Here is a 22105-nt window from a genome sequence, read left to right as displayed (position 1 = left end):
CTGGTTAGGGTGGTTATGGCTATATATGTGGGTGCTCGCACCCAGGTAAGAGTGAATGGAGAGTTTTCCGTGAACGTTGGTGTGCATCATGGGTCAGTTTTGAGGCCCATGTTGTTTATCATGGTACCTGAAGCCCTCTCACATGACTTCAGAAACGGACTCCCGTGGGAGATGTTGTATGCTGATGATTTGGTGTTGATTGCAGAGAACGAAAGGGAGGCGGAGGAAAAGTTTAGGAAGTGGAGAGATGGTACAGGGCACAAGGGCTTAAAGGTAAATGCAGATAAAACAAAAGTGATGATATCGAGGGTTGGTGACGGTACTGCCAAAGACGAGGGAGAGTGGCCATGTGCAGTTTGCCACAAGGGAGTGGGAAGTAATTCCATCTAGTGCGGTGTTTGTGATAAATGGGTGCACATGAGATGTAGTGGTATCAGAGGTAGACTGCGAGATAATGCTGATTTCATGTGTATGGCGTGTCGGGGAGAGATGGAGATTGTCAGGCCTGAAAGGATTGAACATGCTGGTGAATCTCTTGAGTGTGTGGAAGAGTTTTGTTATGTGGGAGATATGTTGTGTGCTGAAGGTGGGGCTGAAGCCAGCTCTGTGGCTAGGGTGAGAAGTGGTTGGAAGAAGTTCAGGAAGCTCTTGCCTCTCCTGACATTGAAAGGACTCTCCCTAAGTGCTAAGGGTCTTTGTATGCGCCCATGTGTTAGGAGTGTAATACTGTATGGTAGTGAGACCTGGGCAGTAAAGGAGGAGGATATTCGCAGGCTCAGACGTACAGAAATGACAATGATTAGGTGGATGTGCAGTGCGTCCCTGCGTGCAAGATCTGTGGGGACTGGGTTTACGATGGAAGAGTTGAGAGGTAAGATGGGACTGGAGTGTATTGGTGTTGTGATGAGGAAAGGTAGATTGAGAAGGTTGGGGCATGTGGAGAGGATGGGGAATGATACTTGGGTGACAAAGGTGAGAAGTGTTAATATTGAGGGTGGGGTTATGAGGGGTAGACCGAGAAATACATGAGATGAGGTCATTAAGTGTGACCTCAGGGTTAAGGGACTGAACAGGGAGGTTGCAATAGTTCATGCAGCATGAAGAGCCGCCATTAGGTGACCAAGGCCAACGCATGCAAGCATGTTGGAGCCTTTAAAAACGAAACGAAACGATGTCATTCTGTCAAAAGGAAAAGGAAAACCTCACTCATAGATTTTTTTTTTTTTAATTTTTCTTACACACTAACCTAGACTCTAAGTTTGAGATGAATAATTACCAGAACAACACAGGAAATGTTTCCTGGCAGATGTTTATAGTGGGATGAAAGAGAATAATTTATTTAAATAAATTTATAAGAACTTATAAATCTATCTATCTATCTATATATATATATATATATATATATATACAGTAGAACCTCTTTGGTCCGGACCCCTTTAATCCGGATTTCTGTTAATTCGGACAAAATTTAAAAATAATAAGCTCTAAAAATATGTTGAAAGTAATTCTAAAGTCATTTTCAGTATCGGTGCGGAAAGCGATCATCATTCGTTTAGTCTCGGATCACGCTAGGTCGCAACATGGGCGCCTGTTTAAACACCCACTAGCATTTGTTCCATCAACTAGTTCACCAACCATTTATATTTTTACGCTGTATTTCAAAAGTTAATCCTCCTTACCATGCCCCTTAATGCAAGTGTAGCTTCTGCAATGAATAAAGGTGTTAAAAGTGGGAGTTTGCTTACACAAAAATGGGTCAGAATATTCTGCAGTGTTTAGTGATTATTGTAGGTTATTTTTTGTATTTAAATGTGCTTTACTTGTACATCAAACATTAGCTTCTTGCCCATATGGGCGTTATCAATATGCCAAAGATGACAATGTATTTTTTGCCTACATAAGTTTTATTTTTATTCCAAATATTACAGTTAATTAATTAATTTCTTTTTTTGCCTACACGGGCCTTAGTCACTTACTACAATTTAAAATGTAGGCTAGTTTCTTGTCATGGCCTTACCTGTAAATTATGCAATACAAAACTATCGTACATGATTAGTTTGGTTATTTTAGTATCCTTTCATCTTTTGCAGTTATGTAGGGTTGACATATGCCACATATGTTAATAATTAACAAGCATACCATATGTAGATAGTTTTTGGTATGAACTGGAGGTTACCCTGATGGTCCGGACAATCTGCTAATTCGGACAACCCTTCCCCCCATATAGTCCGAATGAGAGAGGTTCTATTGTATATATTACATATATATATATATGATACAGTGGCTTCGTACTCGAGTCAACACAAAATATAAATATATGTTATATCGTTACGAATACCTCTTGAGGAAACGTCTCATGTTAAAGTCGAGAGGGAATGAAAGCATTCAAACCTCTGTCCAAACCCAGCAAACTTCCATAACTTTCCTGATAACACTACCTCTACAGACATGTACATAGTTTTTAAAATAAAATATTAGTATCATACTGTCATCTATCCTTACTAAATTAACTCAAACACACCATCCAAGTCATACACTGCAGACTTACACGTGATTCCCAACCTATCACCAAACTCTCCTCTGACCCCAATTCCCCACCTCCCACTCCTTCACGCTCACAGTTACCAGACACACAAGGTCTGGCTGCTGCTTTACATTCACTCTTCTCACACCAGTGCTCCGTGAGGTGGGTAATCCGGAACTTTCCCTGACTGTACGGTAGGTACCAACAGTACGCGAATATACAGGCGGCAGAGGACATCGCGTACTAGGAATTTGCATACTCAGAATACATAAACTTACGGAAAAAATTACATATAAGCAGCACCCCCCTTCGTGGGCAACGCTTGATACTCTTTCCAAACCTAAGTATTGTACTGTACAGGGAAACTATCGAAGACATATTACCTAAGATAAAGTAAACCAACAAGATTAAGGCTTTGCTAAATCAACAAGGATATGGCTTAGCTAAACCAACAAGAATATGGCTGCTCACCTTAACCCATGAGGACAACAGGTTTGATGGAGGTAAGAAGGGGATCTGAGGCAGGATGAGGCACCTAGTGTACATCTCCTGCATCACTCACCACACCACTCGACACACCACCTTCCTCAACACTCTCGTCCCAGCACTTTCAACACTTTCACTAGCTAATGCACTCCACTTCGTTCATAAACCCTTCAAAGTCTATTTCTGACACCTCAGACATCAGATCCTCCTCTTGATCCTCCTCAGGATATGGCTCTTCTGATGTTGAAGGGAGTGATTCCTCACTTTCTTCAAGCCACAGGTAACGGGTGATGAGGGTTTGCTTCCATCTGATTACTTCCTGGTTGCGCTTGTCTGTGTAGTACCGGAAGGTTCTGTCCAGTGAAGCCATCACCTCCTCCACTCGCAACTGAGAGCGTTCGATGTCCTTGAATTCTTCCTTGAATTTATCAAAGGCACACAGTACCCAGCTGATCTCCATCATGGACAAATCTTCACTCTCCATCACTGGCGCAGACAACTCAGAAGATAGACGCAAACTCACATCGAGCGGTGACTCCACCGTGGCTGATGTGCTGGGCTGTGGCTCAGAGCATGAGGGTCTATCTTGGGGAGGCAACGGAGTGGAGCCAGGGCTGGGCACAGCAGGGGCCATGGGCCTGAAAAAGCTGTCAATCATTGATTGACGCAAGGAACAACAATTCTGACGATTTATGATGAGCTGCCTGAAAGCACGCACTTCCTCCACAAGTCCCAAAGGCCCCATCTCCCTGTCGCAGTCCGGGTGTTCCAGGTAGTCCAGAACGAACTCTAGGTGTTCCCGGAGTGCGCTCAGCTTGAGGATGGCTGGAGTTGTGTCATGCTGAGAGGGGTCGGCATCATCGTCGGAATCTTCAAGATGGGTACTGACACCTGCAACTGAAGATGCGATCTTGATATCAGACAAGGTCTGCTACCCAGGATCACCCTCGTCGTCATCCAACCACTCAAGCACTTTGTCCACATCAACATCGTCGCCGTGCGCACGTAGACGTGCATGGAAGTCATCCACGTCGAAACCTAGGAAATCGTGCTCCACATCCGTTCCGAGAAGCAGACGAGACCAACCATTTTCTAGAGTCTTGACAGGGATTTCCTTTCATGCACTGGCCCAGTTGTAAATGGCAGACTTGATGTTGTAGCGGCAAAGGTCTTCCAAAGTCCGCTGGCCTCGCGTGTCCCGTCCCTCCCTGCGCTCGTCCTCGTCCTCGAAAACAACCATTACCTCGTCCAGGAACTTCCGTCGGTATAGGCGCTTCGTTGCCACGATCACTCCTTGGTCCATTGGTTGGATGAGAGCAGTAGTATTAGGTGGCAGAAACAAGCACCTAATGCGGCCATTCTCAGCCACCAAGTCCTTGTCGTACGAGTGGGCAGGTGCATTGTCGAGGAGAAGGAGGGCCTTTACCTGGTAGCGTGGGATTCCCAGTTTCTCCGTCTGGTAATTTATGACCTCCTTGACGAAATGGCGGTGGAACCAGTCTTTGAAGATGTAGGCTGTGAACCATGCCTTCAAGGAATGGTACCAGACGACAGGAAGGACATCCATCACCCCATGAAGACACCGAGGCTGCTTTGCACAGCCAACAATAACGGGCCTGAGCCGGTGCATGCCGTAAGCATTGGCACAACACAAAGCAGATAGCCGTTGCTTGGAGAGCTTGCGGTCGGGTACACACTTTTCCATCTCCTCGGCTAGAGTGTTTGTAGGCAAAGAGCGATAGAATAAACCAGTTTCGTCAGCGTTGTAGACTTGACTGAGAGTGAGGCCCTCCCTGTCGATCAAGCCCTTCACCTTGTGCCGAAACTCCTCTACTCCATCCTCATTAGCGTCCAAAGCTTTGCCATGAGACTTACGGTTGGTAAGGCCATGTCGTAACTTGAACGCGAGGAGTCAACCTTCGGATGCCTTGAAGTCTAGGGTGTCGTGAAGCCTTGCAAACTTCTAAGCAGCAGCCTTCAGCTCTGTACCACATACCATCACACCAGCAGCACGTCGCTGTCGATACCAAATCAACGTGGAGCGGTCGACTTCAGCAAACTTGGGAGTACACATCATCTTCCTATCCACATTGCGTTTGCTTTTCGACGAGAAGTCAGCCATGTATTGCATGAGTTTGTCTCGGGATCTCTTAATATCAAACAAAGCAGATCGGGCCAGGTTGAACTCACGGAGGATGCATGACGAAGACCATCCCGCATCTACTTTCTCCAATATCTCCCGCTTCTTCTCTGGAGTCAATGCCACTCTCTTCCTCTTCTCAGGTGGCGGGGCCATCATCACACACACGAAGGAGAGGCACGAGAACAACAGGAGTGCCTGCAGCAGGTAAGGCACCATCACAAAAGCGAGCACATGGGCAGCCATGACGACGAGCGTTCACTCACGACAAGAGACAGGCGGAAAGTGGGGAGGATGCAGGGGCGCTCTAGTGGATGTCGGAGGAATGACGCACCACAACAAAGCTGTCCCGCGCCGCAAGCGCCAAGTTCAAATTACGGGCAGGAAAAAATCTTTTTTTTTTTTTTTTTTTTCGAATTTTTTGCGGTTTTCGGACCATTTTGGGAATATTGGATCCCGGGACGATTATGTTTAGCAAGTGGGGATGTCCGGAAAGTGGGCGTCCAGAAAGTAGAGGGATTACTGTATATTGTATCTGTTTCACTATGGTAAATTAAGTCTACAAATCAAGAGCATTTCGAGGTGGGGGAGGGGTGAGGGTGGGGGAGAAGGGTGAGGAGGGACAGCAGCAGATGACGAGTGATGCGTTGATGAAGTGATGCTGCATGTTGTTAGTGTTTGTGACCTGCTTACCATAACAAAAATGTTGCTTTTACTGTACTGTTTCTGTGACCTACTAATGCATTAATAATGTTGAAGAACTTTCACAATGCCATGAAAGAAGCAAAACTGAAAGAAAATCCAAGTAAAAAAACAAAAACAGTACTGTATGTATCTGGGGAAAAGTAAACAACACTTTGGCCCAACTAGGGCTCAAATATTTACTTCTCCCCAAATATAATGTTTTTGTTTTTTGTGGATTTTCTTTCAAATTAATATTGTTGCTTTTAAGTTTAGAGTAGCATAACTTCCCAAATGGGTAGACTTTCCCAGAGTCCAGGAACGTAACCCCCAATATTACCACTGTTTCTTATGGGAAAATTATGTTTAAATAACGCGTTTTTTGATAACGCGACCTCTCCAGGAACATAACCCTCGTGTTATTTGAGAAGTTACTGTATATATATACAGTAATCCCTCCACTATCCGATGTAACAGAGTCAAAGGCATGTCCGGAAAATGGTCCCATCCGGAAAGTGGGCCCCTGCCTGCTGGATTTGAACTTATGGACCCTAACCTAGCCTGACTCAGAAAAACACCTATACAAATCCCTACTGGACATGCATAGCACCTATTTAAACCTATTTAACCCCTAAAGCGCGGCTGTCGACAGCCGTCCCCCCCCCATGTGGCGGGGTTGTATCGCGGTCTGAGTACCTGTAGGAAAATATTTGCCAAAAATCAGAGATTAACCCTAGAACATTATAATTTTTATGGCAGATAGTACTTACATTCAGCTTTCTCCAGAGACAGGTGTTGAGCCTTCATGGACTACCCAAGGACTTGTGGAGACTTGCAAAGTTGGGTAACAAAATCTTCACTTTCACACGTCCAGCAACCCGGTTTCCCCTCTACCACAGCCTCAATCTGTCACAGTACACTTTATACTACAACGTACAGGTAGTTTGGAATCCGTATTTGTACAATAAGCACTGAAAATAAGGCTAAAATCAACGGAGCATACGGCCGACATGCAGCGCGGCGGCGGTCTTCCCGTCACTGAACAAACATTTCCCTTTTCACAGCTAAAAACATGTATACTACATTATTTTCCATCATAGTACTTCCCAAAGGCTCGCATGTCACTATTACAGCCATAAAAATCACTGTCACTGCCAGTATTGTGAAGCGGGAATGAGAAAGACCACCGCGGCGCACTTTTATTCTGCCTTACGCCAGTCACTTTATTCTCGTTCCTGTTGGCCGCTCGCACTACATTTCTATCGCTCACTTTCACTCTCGCTGTCAGTTTAGTGCCTAATTCATCACTGTCACTGTCATTACTTATAAAAATAATTTTTCCTACACACCAAACTGTCATTGTCATAACACAGAATAGAAAAATATGCTTTCAACTTCTTACACTGGAGTGACTGTCACTCTCAATACTTATATTATTACTATGTACAATAATTTACACTGAAATCACTGTCACTGTCAGTGCTTTTGCAACTACATACACTAATTTACACTCAACTGACTGTCACTGTCAGTACATACAAGAAAACTAAGCACTAGTATCACTGTCACTCTCAATATTATTTACATATTTCCACCCTTATTTTCAATATCTACTCAGGCTGTGGTAGTCAATGAAACACGGGTAAGCGCACAGGGGAATCTGACACTCTTTGCACTGCAAGGAGGTGCATCTAAAAGTTCCTTCTTGCCGGTTTGTGTGGCTGCAAATATAGCACCTCCTCAGTGCTTTTCTCCTCTTGGCAGTGCTAGGCAGTGGCTCCAGGCGGTGTCGCTGAAGGTAGTCCTGGCACTATAGGTGGTCTGGACGTGTCTGTGAGTGGCGCCTGGGACCTGATGGCAGTACCTGCCCAAAACGCTGAAGCAGCTGGTAGACACAAGTCTTTGAAAACCACCTGAGAGAGTAGTTAGCTGGCTTCCTGTTCTTGATCTTATACAGGATGAAGGCGTTCAGCATACACATATCAAGCAAGTGCAAGAACGCCTTCCTGTACCAGCACCGGTTCCTCCTCAGGGAGTCAATCTCTCCGATCATCATATCAGACTTGTCCACCAGCCGCATATTGATGTTGTAGTCAATTACAGCATCAGGCTTCATCACAGGCTCGCCAGTCCTTCTGCTGACCTTCCCTGTGGCTTGGATTTCCCCCTTGTGTACTGTGGTGAGCATATTGACGACCCTCTTGTCGTGCCACCGTATCGCCAGCATCTTCTCTGATTTCTTCAGGTGCACGTCTCCCCGCTTTGATCTTGCAGCCTCGGGGAAGGCATGGTAGTGTGCCCTATTGCTCCTGACAGTGCCACAGGAGCCGACGCCGTGCTCTGAAAGATACTTAGCGAGTTTCGGTGCTGTATAATAATTGTCCGTATACAGGACATGATTCCCGCCAAAGTACTTTTCCAGAAGTACTTTCACCACAGAACCAGAGAATCCAAGGGGGTCGGTCTTGTCCAAGTCCATATTGCTGAAGGTGTAGATGACAAAGTCTAGGATGAACCCCGTCTTGCAGTCGCACAGCACGAAAAACTTTATTCCAAAGAGGTGGCGTTTGCTAGGAATATACTGCACAAACCGAAGACGGCTCCGGAACAAAACCAAGGACTCGTCGATCACTACTTTCTTGAAGGGCCGAAGGAACGTCATAAACTTGTCCTTGATCATTGTCAGGATTTCCCTCACTTTCCATAGGGGGTCAGTCTGAGAAGGCTCATCGTTGTTTGCGAAGTGCAGGTACGTCATGAGTTGCCTGAAACGATCCCGAGTCATGTACTTGTTGAAGATGGGTGTGGGGCAAAGGTCGTCAGCACTCCAGTACTCCTCGAGCTTGTGCTTCCAGTTATGTGGCATGAGAAGCATCAAGCCGATGAATACAAATAGTTCCCGGATCGTCACAGGAACCCATGCTGCCATCCGCGACGTGGATGGCGTTGCACCTTCACCTTCACGAACTGCAGCACATTGTCCTTCGTACCAGTTGGTCTCGGTACAAATATGCTGCATGACTTCGTCATCCAGGAAGGCCAACAGGTAGTCCAAGCATTCGCCACCCTCTGGGACAGGGAAGTCAGCCTGGATCCCACACCCAGTTGAATCAAAGGGCAGATCCTCTGGCACAAAATCAGAGCCCTCAGACCACATGAAGGCGTCCAGAGTGCCCTGCCTAGGCTGGGAGTGGATGGGTGCATCAGAAGGTGAGGCAGGCCGTGTGGCAGTGGGTGAGGCGGGCCGTGTGGCAGTGGGTGAGGCAGGCGGTGAGGCAGTGGGTGAGGTAGGCCGTGTGGCGGTGGGTGAGGCAGGCGGTGAGGCAGTGGGTGAGGCAGGCCGTGTGGCAGTGGGTGAGCTAGGTCGAGAATGTGCGGTTGTGGTGGTGGTGGAGAGAGTGGGAGAAGGTTCAAGGTCACTCACAGTAGGCTGGTTGGTGAGTTGCCTAGTGCGATAAACCTTACCACTAATTTCAGCACTAGGAGACACTTTTCTACTCATGCCAGCACGAACACGGGGCCTACAGAAACCTCTACGACTACCAGACTGCCTAGTTCCCTTCCGAGGTGGTGAAGGAGACTCCGAAGACTCTGGAGAAATCACAGCAGACGATGACGAGAGAATGGGGCTGGGGGTGCGAGGCGGTATGGTGGCGGCCTGACCTGAGGTTGGGGACAATGGCCAGCCTGCGGAGAACAATGACTGGGAACCGGGGTCACCACTTCGCTTCCTCTTTGCCCCCTTGCCATACGCCACTCCTTTCTGCACTGGAGCCTTGCCTGACGAGGTACTAGGCACAGCAATTGTCTCTTCCTGCACCTCAGACTCAGCACTCAACAAAGTGTCTGATTCTGCAAGGCTCGACAACACACCAACATCACTACCGTAGTCCATAGAGGCTTTCAGTAATTCTAGGCCTATAGCAGACTCACTCAGGCCCTTTGCACTCCCTAGTAAGGGTTTAGAAGGGGTAGAGGTCACAAAGCCCTTTTTCAGAGGGCTTGAAGGCACTGACTCGGAAAAGCTAGAATTCGACATAACGTCACCTTGAAAGCCTGCGGTAAACTGACGCTAAACAGGGGCAAACCGCGCGAAAAAAAGCTAGTGTGACAACCGGGGAAACAAGCGAGAGGAAAGCGCAGATTGACATTTCTGAGCAGTCAGCGCGCTGCCATATATCACAGCCAGGGTGGCCGGGCCGCGGTGGGGGGGGGGTAAAAAAAAAAGATACTTGGCAACAACGGAGGTCAGTAGTACAAAGGTCAAGTATGCTAATAGTAGCTAAAGGGTGGCGGTACTGATAGACAATACCAGCTTGAACCTGCTTGCTTGCGTTTATTCAAAATTAACTCGAATCGCAAAAGCGATGATCCGCCGTTATGTCCTTTTTGGCAAGCGTCGCAAACGCGACAACCCGCGTTTTAGAGGTTAAGACCCTTTTCACACCAATAATGGACATAAAGCATGAAATAAATGAAAAGGAACCAAAGAATGAGGAATTAGAAGTGACTGTACCTCAGCCAGGGTACTTACAGCACGTCTGTGGGAGCCTTCTCTAAGGCTTTGGCAGTGGTGAAAATGCTCTTGAAGCACTTACAGTAATCCAGTGTCGTGCTGCACTTAATTCTTTGCACTGTGAGTTATAATTGTTTAACACTGCACATTGTTCTTAAGTGCACCACGCCAGTTTCAACCACCAGTTTCAACCGTATATTTGCACTCCACAGGTAATCCTTTGCATTCTAAATTCTAATTTAACACTGCACAACACTGTAAATTCCCATGTGGTCTACTGGCGAGGTATTGCAGCTTATTCACTGTTTATTCACAAAAAACGAGCACGTGTGGCATCCATTACGATAAGCATCTGCTCGCAATCGAAGTTAGGCAGCAACTGTTGGGAGTGCTGGTGACAGGGAAACAGAGTTGCCAGATTGCAATGGCCACATTACCAAACTCCTCAATTTTCAGTACCAAATTTAACTTTTCATTACCAAATTTGTAAAGCTAGCATTTATTCTTCACTAATTATATATACAAGTGGAAGTAGATGTAATCACTCTCCTTACAATTAACAGCATGTTGATTATTTTCACACTATGTAGGCTAGCAAATTAATCAGAGAGAGCAAACAATCCAACATCTCCCTCCTGTGTATCCTCATACATGTGAAAAATCCATTTGGTAATGCATTATTCTGATTCATTACCAGACGAATTTTTCATTACCAAATTCGCCCACATTTGGTAATGAAAAATACCAAATGGCAACCCTGACAGGGGAGGGGGGAGGGAGGAAGAAGGGGTGAAGGGGCCGTGGTGTAAACAGCTGTTCGGCGCTTCATGGCAATTTCAAATCATGGGTGGGAAAAAATTCAGATTTTGATGGGATTTTTTCTTTTTCTGGCCATTTTTGGGTTCCGAAGGTCCAGGCCCACAACGACCGGTAAGTGGGGTGTCCGGAAAGTGGGCGTCCAGTTAGTACGGGGATTACTGTATATATAGACAGATAGATAGATTGATATAGATATATATATCCATCCATTCATCCATCATCCAATCCTATGCAGCCCCATGAGGAGTGTAGGAGCCTGGGGCTAGGCAACTTAGTCCTAACATTTAAGATGAGAGTGACGAGCCTCACTCATCCCTGACTGGCATTACATGAGTAATAAACCCCAACCCTTGGATATAAACTTAGGCTCAAACTGACTAGAGCGCCTTAATTACCCACTAAACCACCAGGTGCCATAATTTGGTTATATGGTTACCACCCAGTGTGGTAAATGGTTTCCTGGTGTACAGGAAACCACTTGGCTTGTCACTCAGTGTACAGTTACTCATATACAAAAGAATGAGGAAAGAATGAAGGAAAAAAAGACAAAAGGGGGTGTAAAGTCATCCATCTTCTGTTTTTCTTTCCTTCACTTTTTCCTCTTCCTTCTGCCTAGGGGTGACTCATCATATGTATATATATATCTATCTATCTATTGCCAGACGTCATAATCCCGTAAGAGGTGGCCATTTGACTTTGAGTTATTTGTTTTACAGGGAGGGGCACTAACCCTCCACCAACCCACTTGTTGACACGGAGGGAGCATGTATGGTTTGGTTATATGGTTACCACCCAGTGTTGTAAATGATTTCTTGGCTAACAGGAAACCATTTGGCTTGTCACTCAATGTAAAGCCACCTGTAAAGGAAAGAAAAGCAATAAGAACTGACAGGAAAGATGGGAGAGAAAGAGAGGAAGGCAGGCACAGAAAAAGAATGATAAAAGCTAAGGAAGAAGTAGGCAGCACTACATCAAGCGAGTGGATGATGGTCGCCACCACCTACCACTATATACATATATATATATCTATCTATCTATCTATCTATTGCCAGATGCCTCAATCCCGTTTGGGGTGGCCACAAACAAATCGCCTCCAAGTCACCCTGTCCCCTGCCATTTCACTGCCCTGCTCCCAACACACACCCCCCTCTCTCATATACCTCTCCACCCCATCCTTCCATCTCATCCTCGGCCTCTCCCTCCCTCTTCCCCTCTCCACCTCACTCACATACACTCTCTTCGTCAGTCTTTCACCCTCCATCCTCTCCACATGGCCAAACCACCTCAGTGTGTTCCTCATAACGCTTCCTATCACATCCACATCCACACCACAACGCTCCTTTATATCCTCATTCGTCAGCCTGTCTCTCCACGTGACTCCACAGGCTCCTCTTAAATAACTCATTTCCACTGCTCTCACTCTTGACTTATGTCCTTCCAACAATGTCCAAGCTTCACTTCCGTACGTTAGAGTTGGTATCACAATACTGTCATGTAGTAACTTTTTCACTTCCATGCTTACTTCCCTGTTTCTTATCACTGCTTTCAAGGAACCAGCAACCTTTCTTCCCTGCTGTACCCTTTCAAGCACTTCACCCTCCAAACCTCCATCCTTACTTATCACACTACCCAAATACTTAAACGTACTCACATTTTCCAATTCCTCACCATCTAACCTCGCTGTACATTCACTAACTTCACCTCTCGCAAAGACCATCACTTTACTCTTCCCTACATTCACCTTTAGGTTCCGTTTCTTACACACTCTCCCAAACTCATCCACCAAGCCTTGCAGCTCCCCTTCGTCTTCACTCAACAACACAGTATCATCTGCAAACAACAGTACAGGGAGTTTCCAAACACTATCCTCTCTCACCAGGGCCACTCCAACATCCACTACCCTACCTTGTACCTCTTTTATTACCCCATCCATGTACAGATTGAACAACCATGGAGACATGACACATCCCTGCTTCAAACCAACTTTCAAAGAGAAAAATTCACTTAGTTCACCATCCACACGCACTGCAGCCTTCGCACCATCGTACACGCTCTTCACAGCATTCAACAACTTCCCATCTACTCCATATATTCTTAACACTTTCCACAATCCTTGTCTATCCACCCTGTCATATGCTTTCTCCAAATCCATGAAAGCCGCATACAACTTCTTTCCCTTCTCTAGAAACTTTTCCACTAAAGATCTAAGAATGAATATCCGATCTACACAACCTCTTCCCTTCCTAAAGCCTCCCTGTTCTTCTCCAACTAATTTCTCTGTTCTTTCTCTAACTCTGTCTATAAGTATCCTACCATACACTTTTCCTATTATACTAAGAAGACAAATGCCTCTATGATTACCACACACTTCTTTTTCCCCTTTTCCTTTGTACAAGGGAATAATTATACCTGACTTCCAATCCTCCGGGACTCTACCTTCCTCCCACGCCAATCTGCACATCTTCCACATCCATTCTACTACTATCTCTCCCCCATGCTTCAGCATTTCACCACACACTCCATCAATTCCTGTGGCTTTCCCCGATTTAACTTTCTTCATTGCTTCCACAACTTCTATCCTACTGATTTCTTCCTGTCTTCTCATCTCCCTCCTCCTCCCAGCCATTCCCCAGCCACTTATACTCACATTACTTCCATCCTCTACGTTCAACAATTCCTTAAAGTGTTCTCTCCATCTGCTCACTTTTTCTCCCTTCTCCACTAGTAATCTACCATTTTTATCTTTCACTCCCCTGCTAACTTCACTTCCACCCTGTCTTACTCTTTTCACTTCTCTCCAGAACATTTTCTTACAGTCCCTCCACTTTACACTCAAATTCCTTCCAAATTCCTCATCCACTCTCTTCTTACTCTCTCTTACCAATCTTTTCACCTCTCTCTTCCTTTCCACATATAACTCTCTCTTCCGCCTCTCAACTTCTTCCACGCCCCTATTTCTCACCCATTCATTGTATGCTTTCTTCTTTTGTGCCACAGCCTGTTTCACCTCTTCAGTCCACTACGCTGTTCCTTGCACCCCCCTCCGCCTTCTCTTCCTTCCACACACCACATCACATACTGCACATATTTCTTCTGTAAATATCTTACACACACCTTCCACATCTCCCATCTGCTCCAATTCATATTTGCCCAATCGTTCCTCCAGTTCTCTCTTATACTCTGCCTTTTTCTCATCCTCTTGTAACCTTTCCACTCTCCTTGCAACCACTCCTTCCTCTCGTCTTTCCCTTCTTCTATTCCTCCATCTCACTTGCATCCTAATTCTGGCCACCACCAAGTAGTGGTCAGAAAGTCCACTCCCCCAACCTCTATACACTCTTGCATCCTTTACACATCTTCGCATCCTTTCATCCACACACACATAATCAATCATTGCCTTCCTTTCATTCAGTTCACCACCCACCCTTCTCATCACTCGCCATGTATACCTGTGGATCATTTTATGCCTGAAGAGGGTATTGGCTATCACCAACCCCCTCCCAGCACAAATGTCCACTAATGCACTCCCATTCTCATCTATCTCGGCAGGCACACCCCACTCACCAACTATTCCATCCACCTTCACATTACCAACTCTACCATTCATATCACCAATCAAAAACACTCTCTCATTCCTTCCAAACTTTTCCATGCACATTTCCACATTTGTCCAGAACTCTTCTCCCACTCTTCTAGCACGATCTTGCGTTGGCGCATACACACACACAATCGCCCACATTTGTATTCCAACTTTCAACTTTACCCACACAATCCTTGACCCAACTGATCCATACTGTCTTATGCTCCTCTTCCATCTTTTACTCACAACTATACATACTCCTTCCTTTGCCCTCTCATTCTCACCTACTCGTGCACATATACCCCATCCATACTCCCATTCTCTCACACTTTCTCCTGTCCATTTTGTTTCAGTTATTCCACATACATCCACTTTCGCACCCTCGAGCACCTGGACAATCTCTCTCTCTTTCACCTCATCATTCGCTCCTCTTACATTCCATGTACTCATTACCAAGTCCTTTGTCCGGTCCTGGGTCGTCATCGTTTGGTCAGTCCTTGTCCGAGGCTTCTTGTTTGTTTTTTTAGTTAGTTGTTTTCCGGGGAGGGGCACTAACCCTTCGCCAACCCTTTTAGTCACCTTTTACGACAAGCAGGGATACTGGGGGAGTATTCTTGAAAACCCCCCTACCCCCAGGGGGTATATATATATATATATATATATATATATATACGGTAATCCCTATACTATCCGGATGCCCACTTTCCGGACACCCCACTTACCGGACATTGTGGGCCTGGACCTTCAGATCCCAAAAATGGCCAAAAAAAGAAAAAAATAAAATAAAAAAATAAAAAATTCCCCCTCCCGTAATTTGAAATTGCCGCGCGGTGCCAAACAGCATCTTACATCACGGTCCCTTCACCCTTTCCTTCCTCCCCCCTCTCCTCTCCCATGTCAGGGATGCCATTTGGTATTTTTCATTACCAAATGTGGGCCAATTTGGTAATGAAAAATTCATTTGGTAATGAATCAGAATAATGCATTACCAAAAGGATTTTTCACATGTATGTGGATACACAGGATGGAGATGGTGGATTGTCAGCTCTCTCTGATTAATCTGCTAGCCTACATAGCGTGAAAATAATCAACATGCTGTTAATTATAAGGAGAGTGACCACTTTCCAGGATGTTGTGGGGGCGAGGTTTGGGGAGCAAAAGGTGATGTCTGGGGATGATGGGAGGAAGAGGGCTTGGTGTGGGTTATGGGTATGTTGATGGAGATTGATGAGGATGAAAAGATTATCTGTTTGGGATTGTAGTACTAGCCCTCTGTCTGCGTCACGATTGTTGACATGCCAGGCCGACGCTTTCATGTTGAAACCACCACTCAGGATGACAGGTATGTTAGTTATGTTGTGTGTTTGAGGAGAGTAATTGTGTGGGGAATGATTGGGAAGGAATTAATGTATTGGCAACTGTTATGTGTGATTTGTTACCAGTGCGTATTTTAATTGATTGTATTTCTGATGTGGTGTCATGTGGGGGGAGAACTGATTCTGTATGTGCACTAGTATCAAAAGTTGATGGCTTTGTGTACCAAGGTGATGAGTCCACTACCACTGCCATCAGCCCGGTCTTGTCTAATGGTGGTGAAATTATGAAATGTAGATGTTTTTTGTGTTCTGCATAGTTTTGTTTCTTGTGTATGTTTTGCTGTTTGAGTAGTTGCTATGTGTTATTAGTGCAGGCTAATGCTGTATGACAGTGAGACCTGGGTAGCAAAGGAAGAGGATATTTGTAGACTCAAATATAAAGAAATTATGAATACATAGTACATTCTTGAATGAGAGGCCTGGGAAGGTTAGAACTGAAATTGAAGAGTTGACAGGAAGGATGAGAGGTGTACGATGTGATGAGGACGGGTAGAATGAGGTGATTTAGGCAAGCTAAGACGATGGATGATGACGACTAAGTGCGGAAGGTAAGAGGTGTGAAGCTTGAGGATAGGGTTGCGAGGAGTAGACCAAAGAAGACCAGAAAAATGGTCATAGTGTGTGACCTCAAGGATATGGGACTGAACAAGGAAACTGCACTGAGCAGAATGGAGAGCTGCCATAAGATGACCAAGGCCAATGCATGCCAGCATGCTCATGCCTTCATATATGACAAGAAACAAAACAAAACATTAACAGAAAGGGAGGCTAATGTGTAATGGAAGTGGAAAACAGAAAAGTTTAGGGAAAAAGGTGACCGGTGTTAGGCAGACTGCATGTATGTCTGTTACCTTCCTGAATACGTATGCATGTGAGACTGGTATGGCAGGTGTGAAAAGTTAAGAGTAGGAGCAATGGAAATGGGACTAGTGGAATGTGCTGAGTGTAAATGTGATTTGTTAAAGAAGTGCAGAGAGGAAGTGTACTGAAATGGTATGACAGAGTATATCAATGGTATGGTCAATAAAGAATGGATAAAAATAAGGTGCTGGAAAGGGTACATTATACGTAAAAGAGCTTAAAGTCAAGCAGAGATGTGGGAAAAGAAGGCAGTTAAACATAAATAAGACAGCATGGCATGGAAGGTAATGAAGGTTAAGATATAAATAAAGGATCAGTATAAATGGATGAAGTATACCCAAAGTAACTCACCATTCTGACGTTCTGTGGTAATAATATCCATCGATAGTCGCCGCACTCTTCTGGAAGCAGATGTAATAAAACCCAGCAAATGAGGCCCCATTTATATCCTTTACAGTGTGGTCAGGCACAAGAAAGTGTTCTTTCCATCTCATAAACACATGCTCAGAATCTCGAAGCACACTGTAGTCGAATGTGTCAGAGTTGAAGGTTTTAGTGTATTGATAGAACGGTGGGAATTTGCCCTGCAACAGAAAATATATGTATTATCCACTGAATGAAAAATGTACAGTTTATCAAACTTCCTTTTAAATGGAAGAATACAACTTGCAGTAAATATTAAATATCCTGATACCACAAGATGCAGTCTACAATACACATTAGCTGTACTGTTAACACTGTTCACAAAATACTGGGGAGGGGGGTGGGGGACTGTCAACAGACACTGTTGCCAAACTACAGCCGACAGCTTCTGAAAACTGTGGTGTATATTTCTAAAGAGGCCATATTCATCATCCATTAAAATAAGTCCTTAGACTCCCTCCCCCCTCCCCCCCCGACTAAAGAGAAACACTAGAATATATTTATGGAATCTCTGGCTCACCTTAGGCCTATGAACCCCTAAATGAACTCATCATCATCATCATCATCATCATCATCCGGACCTCCTTTCCCACCTAAGGGCAGGGTGAGGAGTAGAAATGTCCAGACAGCTCAAAATTGCCCAATCCAATGGGCCACGCTTCCATTCACTCATCATTCAAGCCCCCGGAATCCTGACTCTATCGGATACGCCAAAAACATTCACCACATTATGTAGCTTCACATACTCGTATCCGACAGAGTCAATCCAGACACTGCCACGTTAAAAAGGGGTGCCAAAAATTCCTGATCATGCACTTCTCCTCACAAAATTCATCCAGCCAGCTCCATCTCCTGTCAGTTCCCTAGTCTCACCAACATCCAAACCTCTCTTCCTCACACATTCATCCACCATATCTCTCCACCTTCTCCTTGGCCTACCTTGCCTCCTTCGAATTCACTCAGATATACCTTCTTCACCACTCTACAGTGCTCATCAGAAGTATCGAGCACCTATGGCAGGGCGCGCAATACTTTTGGCCAAAAAAGAATCACCCGTTTTTGGTACTAAAAATTGAGCCACAAGTTTGCGCCGCTAGCATGACGTCACGGTACCCTGAGGCCTTACTATGCGCTGGTTGGTTCCCGCCTCAGTTGCCTACAGGCTGCCTGAGAGAGAGGAACTCCGCCGCGTCTCCCTCTCTTTTTGCGCCATTTTTTACCGAGCGTCTCGCAGTGTTTTGGCTTTCAACACTTTGTTATGCCACCTACCCGTGAACTATCGAGTGAAATCATAACCCAGATCATTGCTCTAAAGGAGGCAGGCCACCAAACGAAGGAAATTAGTGAATTGGTTGGCGTGGCTCAATCAACAGTGCGTACGTGGTGCGCCCGTTTTCGAGTGGAAAACAGTGGTGACGTTCCCACAAAGATACCGCAGTCTGGTAGGCCTAGGAAAACTTCCCCGAGGTCTGTTAATGTTTTAAAATGTGCAGTGGAGTCTAATCCTCATGAGTGCAAGGAAAATAAAGGAGAGCAACCCGGAAGTGTTTGGTGAGGTTTCTGTGCGCACAGTGTCTCGAAGGGTCCATGAACTTGGTCACGCAAGTCACAGGCCTGTGAGAAAGCCTCTTCTTACACGTTACCAGCGACTTCGTAGGCTAGCCTTTGAAGTCAAATACCTTAACTGGGGTGAGGAGCAATGGTTGTCAGTATTGTGGTCTGATGAGGCAACATTTAGTGTTACCTGTACCCGATGAGCACGTGTGTACTGGCGCAAAGGAAGTGACCCGCCTGACCCAGGTTACATGGAAAGCACAGTTAAACATCCTGATTCACTTATGGTACGGGATTGTTTTCCTGGTAAAGGTTTGGGGAAGAATGTTGTGCTTCCCAAGAACTGCAGAGTGAATCAGGACGTTTATCTGGAGCATCTGTGTGATCATTTACGAGGGTCCTTCAAGCTCACAGGGGCACGAGTGTTTCAGCAAGATGGTGCACCTGCTCATAATGCCAAATCAGTCACCAATTGGGGTGACTGCGAGGTATTGTTCAAGAAAGACTGGCCAGGCAATAGCCCAGACCTCAGTACCTCGTAAAGAAGAATCTCCAAAGAAAGGACGTGAGCTCTCTGCCTAAGCCGGAAGCCGCCATTCGTGACTCCTGGGACAAAATACCCCTCCACCACCTCAGGAACCTCACCCTTTCACTTCCAAGACGTCTCAGGTCCATGAAGAAGCATAAAGGATACCCTACAAAGCACTAAAGGTAAATAAAATGCATTATTTATATGTTTTTTCAATGTTGAAAGGTTTGTTTCATACGAGGGACGCAGGGCGCTCGATACTTCTGACAAGCACTGTATTGTTATCCATTCTCTCCACATGACCATAACATCTCAGTACACTCTCTTCAATTCTGGTGTCCACCGACTTCCTCATTCCGCATTTTTCACAAATTACATTATTTCGTACCCTATCCACCCTCTGTACTCCACATACATTCCTCAGCAGTCCCATCTCCACTGAGCTTACTCTTGACTTTTCATTTTCATGCCACACCATAGTCTCACATCCATATGTTAAAGTTGGCACTAACACTCCTTCATGTAAGCCTCGTGCAGCTGCAACACTCAAGCATCTGTTTATCAAGGCATTCATTGAACCAGCTACTTATCTTCCTTGTGTCACTCTACTTTCAACGTCTTTTGCATATTTTCCTCTCTTTTCTATCACTGTACCCAGGTATTTGAAATCTCTCACCAATTCCAGTCTCTCTCCATTCACTGTTACATTGCACTGGGAGTCGTCTTCTCTCTCAATAACCATCACTTTACTCTTTTCTACATTTACTCTCAAGGAACAACGCTTACAGACATCAGCAAAACTCTGCACTAGCCTACCAAGTTCTTGTCCGGTACTTGTAAGCAGTACTGCATCATCAGCATACAACAAATTTGAGATATTCCATCCATCACCATTCATTACCTACACCATCCCTCTCTCCATTACTCGTGTTTTCACTTCTCTCATCACCCCATCCATTTATACACTGAACAACCATGGGGACATCACACAACCTTCTCGCATGCGCACACTGATTGTGAACCATTCACTTAAATGCCCATTAACCATGACACATTCTTCACTACCATAATAAAAACTCTTGACGGCACCTAACAGCTTATCCTCTACATCGTACATGCGCAAAACTTTCCACAATCCTTCTCTGTCCACTTTGTCATATGCTTTTCCAGATCCATGAATGCCATAAACACCTTACGGACCTTCTCGCAAGCCTTCTTTACTATCTGTCTCACTGCAAATATTTGGTCCACACATCCTCTGCCACTCCTAAAGCCATCCTGTTCATCACTCACTAGGACTTCTGATATCTCTCTTACATTCTCTGTAATAATTCTTCCATACACCTTCCCTACCACACTCAGTAAGCTTATGCCACGATAATTCTTGCACTCACTTCGTTCACCTTTATTTTTGTACAGGAGTACAATCACAGCCTTTCTCCACTCTGCAGACACAGTTTCACTCATCCATGACTTCTTACATATCTCCGACAAGCACTTCATTCCATTCTCTCAACTACATTTAAGCATCTCTGCATACACCTCATCAACCCCAGCTGCTTTCCCATTTTTCAGCCGCTTCACTGCAGTCTTCAGCTGTGCGAGTGTCACGTCTCCTGGCAATGCATTCCTTCTCTGCACACCTCCAAAACCAATCATGTTTACCACTGCTCTGCTCTCTCTATCCCCATTCATCAGGCTTTCAAAATATTCTTTCCATCTGGTCCTTACTTCATCTCCATGGGTTAATAATCTACCACCTGCATCCTTCACACCATCCCATTTCTTACCGCTTTCACTTTTACATTTCCGCACCTCTTTTCAGAATAACTTTCTATTTTCAGAGTAGTTCGCATTCATTTTTCTTCCTAGATCCTCATTTACCTCCTTCTTTTTCCTCTTCACTAGTCTCTTTATGTGCTTCTTGCTCTCAACATAATCATTTCTTATTTCAACTGAACCCCTATCCTGTAACCACTTTAGCCACTTCTTTCTCTTTTCCTCCACCGCTCTCTTTACCTCCTCATCCCACCATACCATACCTTTCTTCTTTGTTGTTACTCTTGCCACACCACACACCACTTTAGCATTTCTAACTAAGCAATCCCTATATGCGCTCCCCAGTGACTGCCTTGGAGAGAGCTCCAACATACTTGACCTCTTCCTCACAACTAATCCTTCTGCTTACTCTGTTAATCTTTTCTCTCCATTGGGCTCCTCCGATCACAACCTTATTACCTTAACCTGTCCTATCACTCCGGTACGGCCTGTGGACCTTCCAGGGAAACATCGTCTGTGGCATTTTGGAGCCGCGGACTGGGAGGCCCTCAGGCAGTACTTCTTTGATTTTCCCTGGAATGATTATTGCTTTCATGGCCGGGAGCCATCTGAGTGTGCCTTGCGCATTATGGAGGTTATTCTCTCGGGCATGGAAGCATACACTCCTTTCTCATATCCTTTGACTAATGCAAGAAAGCCTTGGTTTAATCACGCTTGTTCTAATGCTGTCCGCAACAAGGAGGGGGCCTATAAAAGGTACCGGAGCCAACCCACCCCTGAATCACATCATCTTTACGTTTCTGCCCAGAATCGTGCTAAGTCTGTTCTTCGCTCTAC

At 45.3% G+C, this 22105-nt stretch overlaps 1 protein-coding gene across 1 annotated transcript in view; it reads right to left on the bottom strand.

Annotated features, from left to right (window-relative positions):
* LOC145391410 (glucose-induced degradation protein 4 homolog) overlaps nucleotides 1-22105 on the bottom strand; it is a 72551-nt gene that overhangs the window by 8766 nt on the left and 41680 nt on the right. Inside the window, exon 3 of the mRNA XM_080266017.1 lies at nucleotides 17335-17567. Within this exon, the coding sequence (XP_080122143.1) occupies nucleotides 17335-17567 (233 nt within the window). The remainder of the gene's footprint in view (nucleotides 1-17334; nucleotides 17568-22105) is intronic.

The sequence above is a fragment of the Coenobita brevimanus genome, chromosome 18 (assembly GCF_032717465.1).
Source record: "Coenobita brevimanus isolate Jiangsu-jjx chromosome 18, ASM3271746v2, whole genome shotgun sequence".
Classification (NCBI taxonomy): Eukaryota; Metazoa; Arthropoda; class Malacostraca; order Decapoda; family Coenobitidae; genus Coenobita; species Coenobita brevimanus.
The sequence above is the reverse complement of the archived record's forward strand: the minus strand, read 5'-3'. Positions and strand labels throughout refer to the sequence as shown.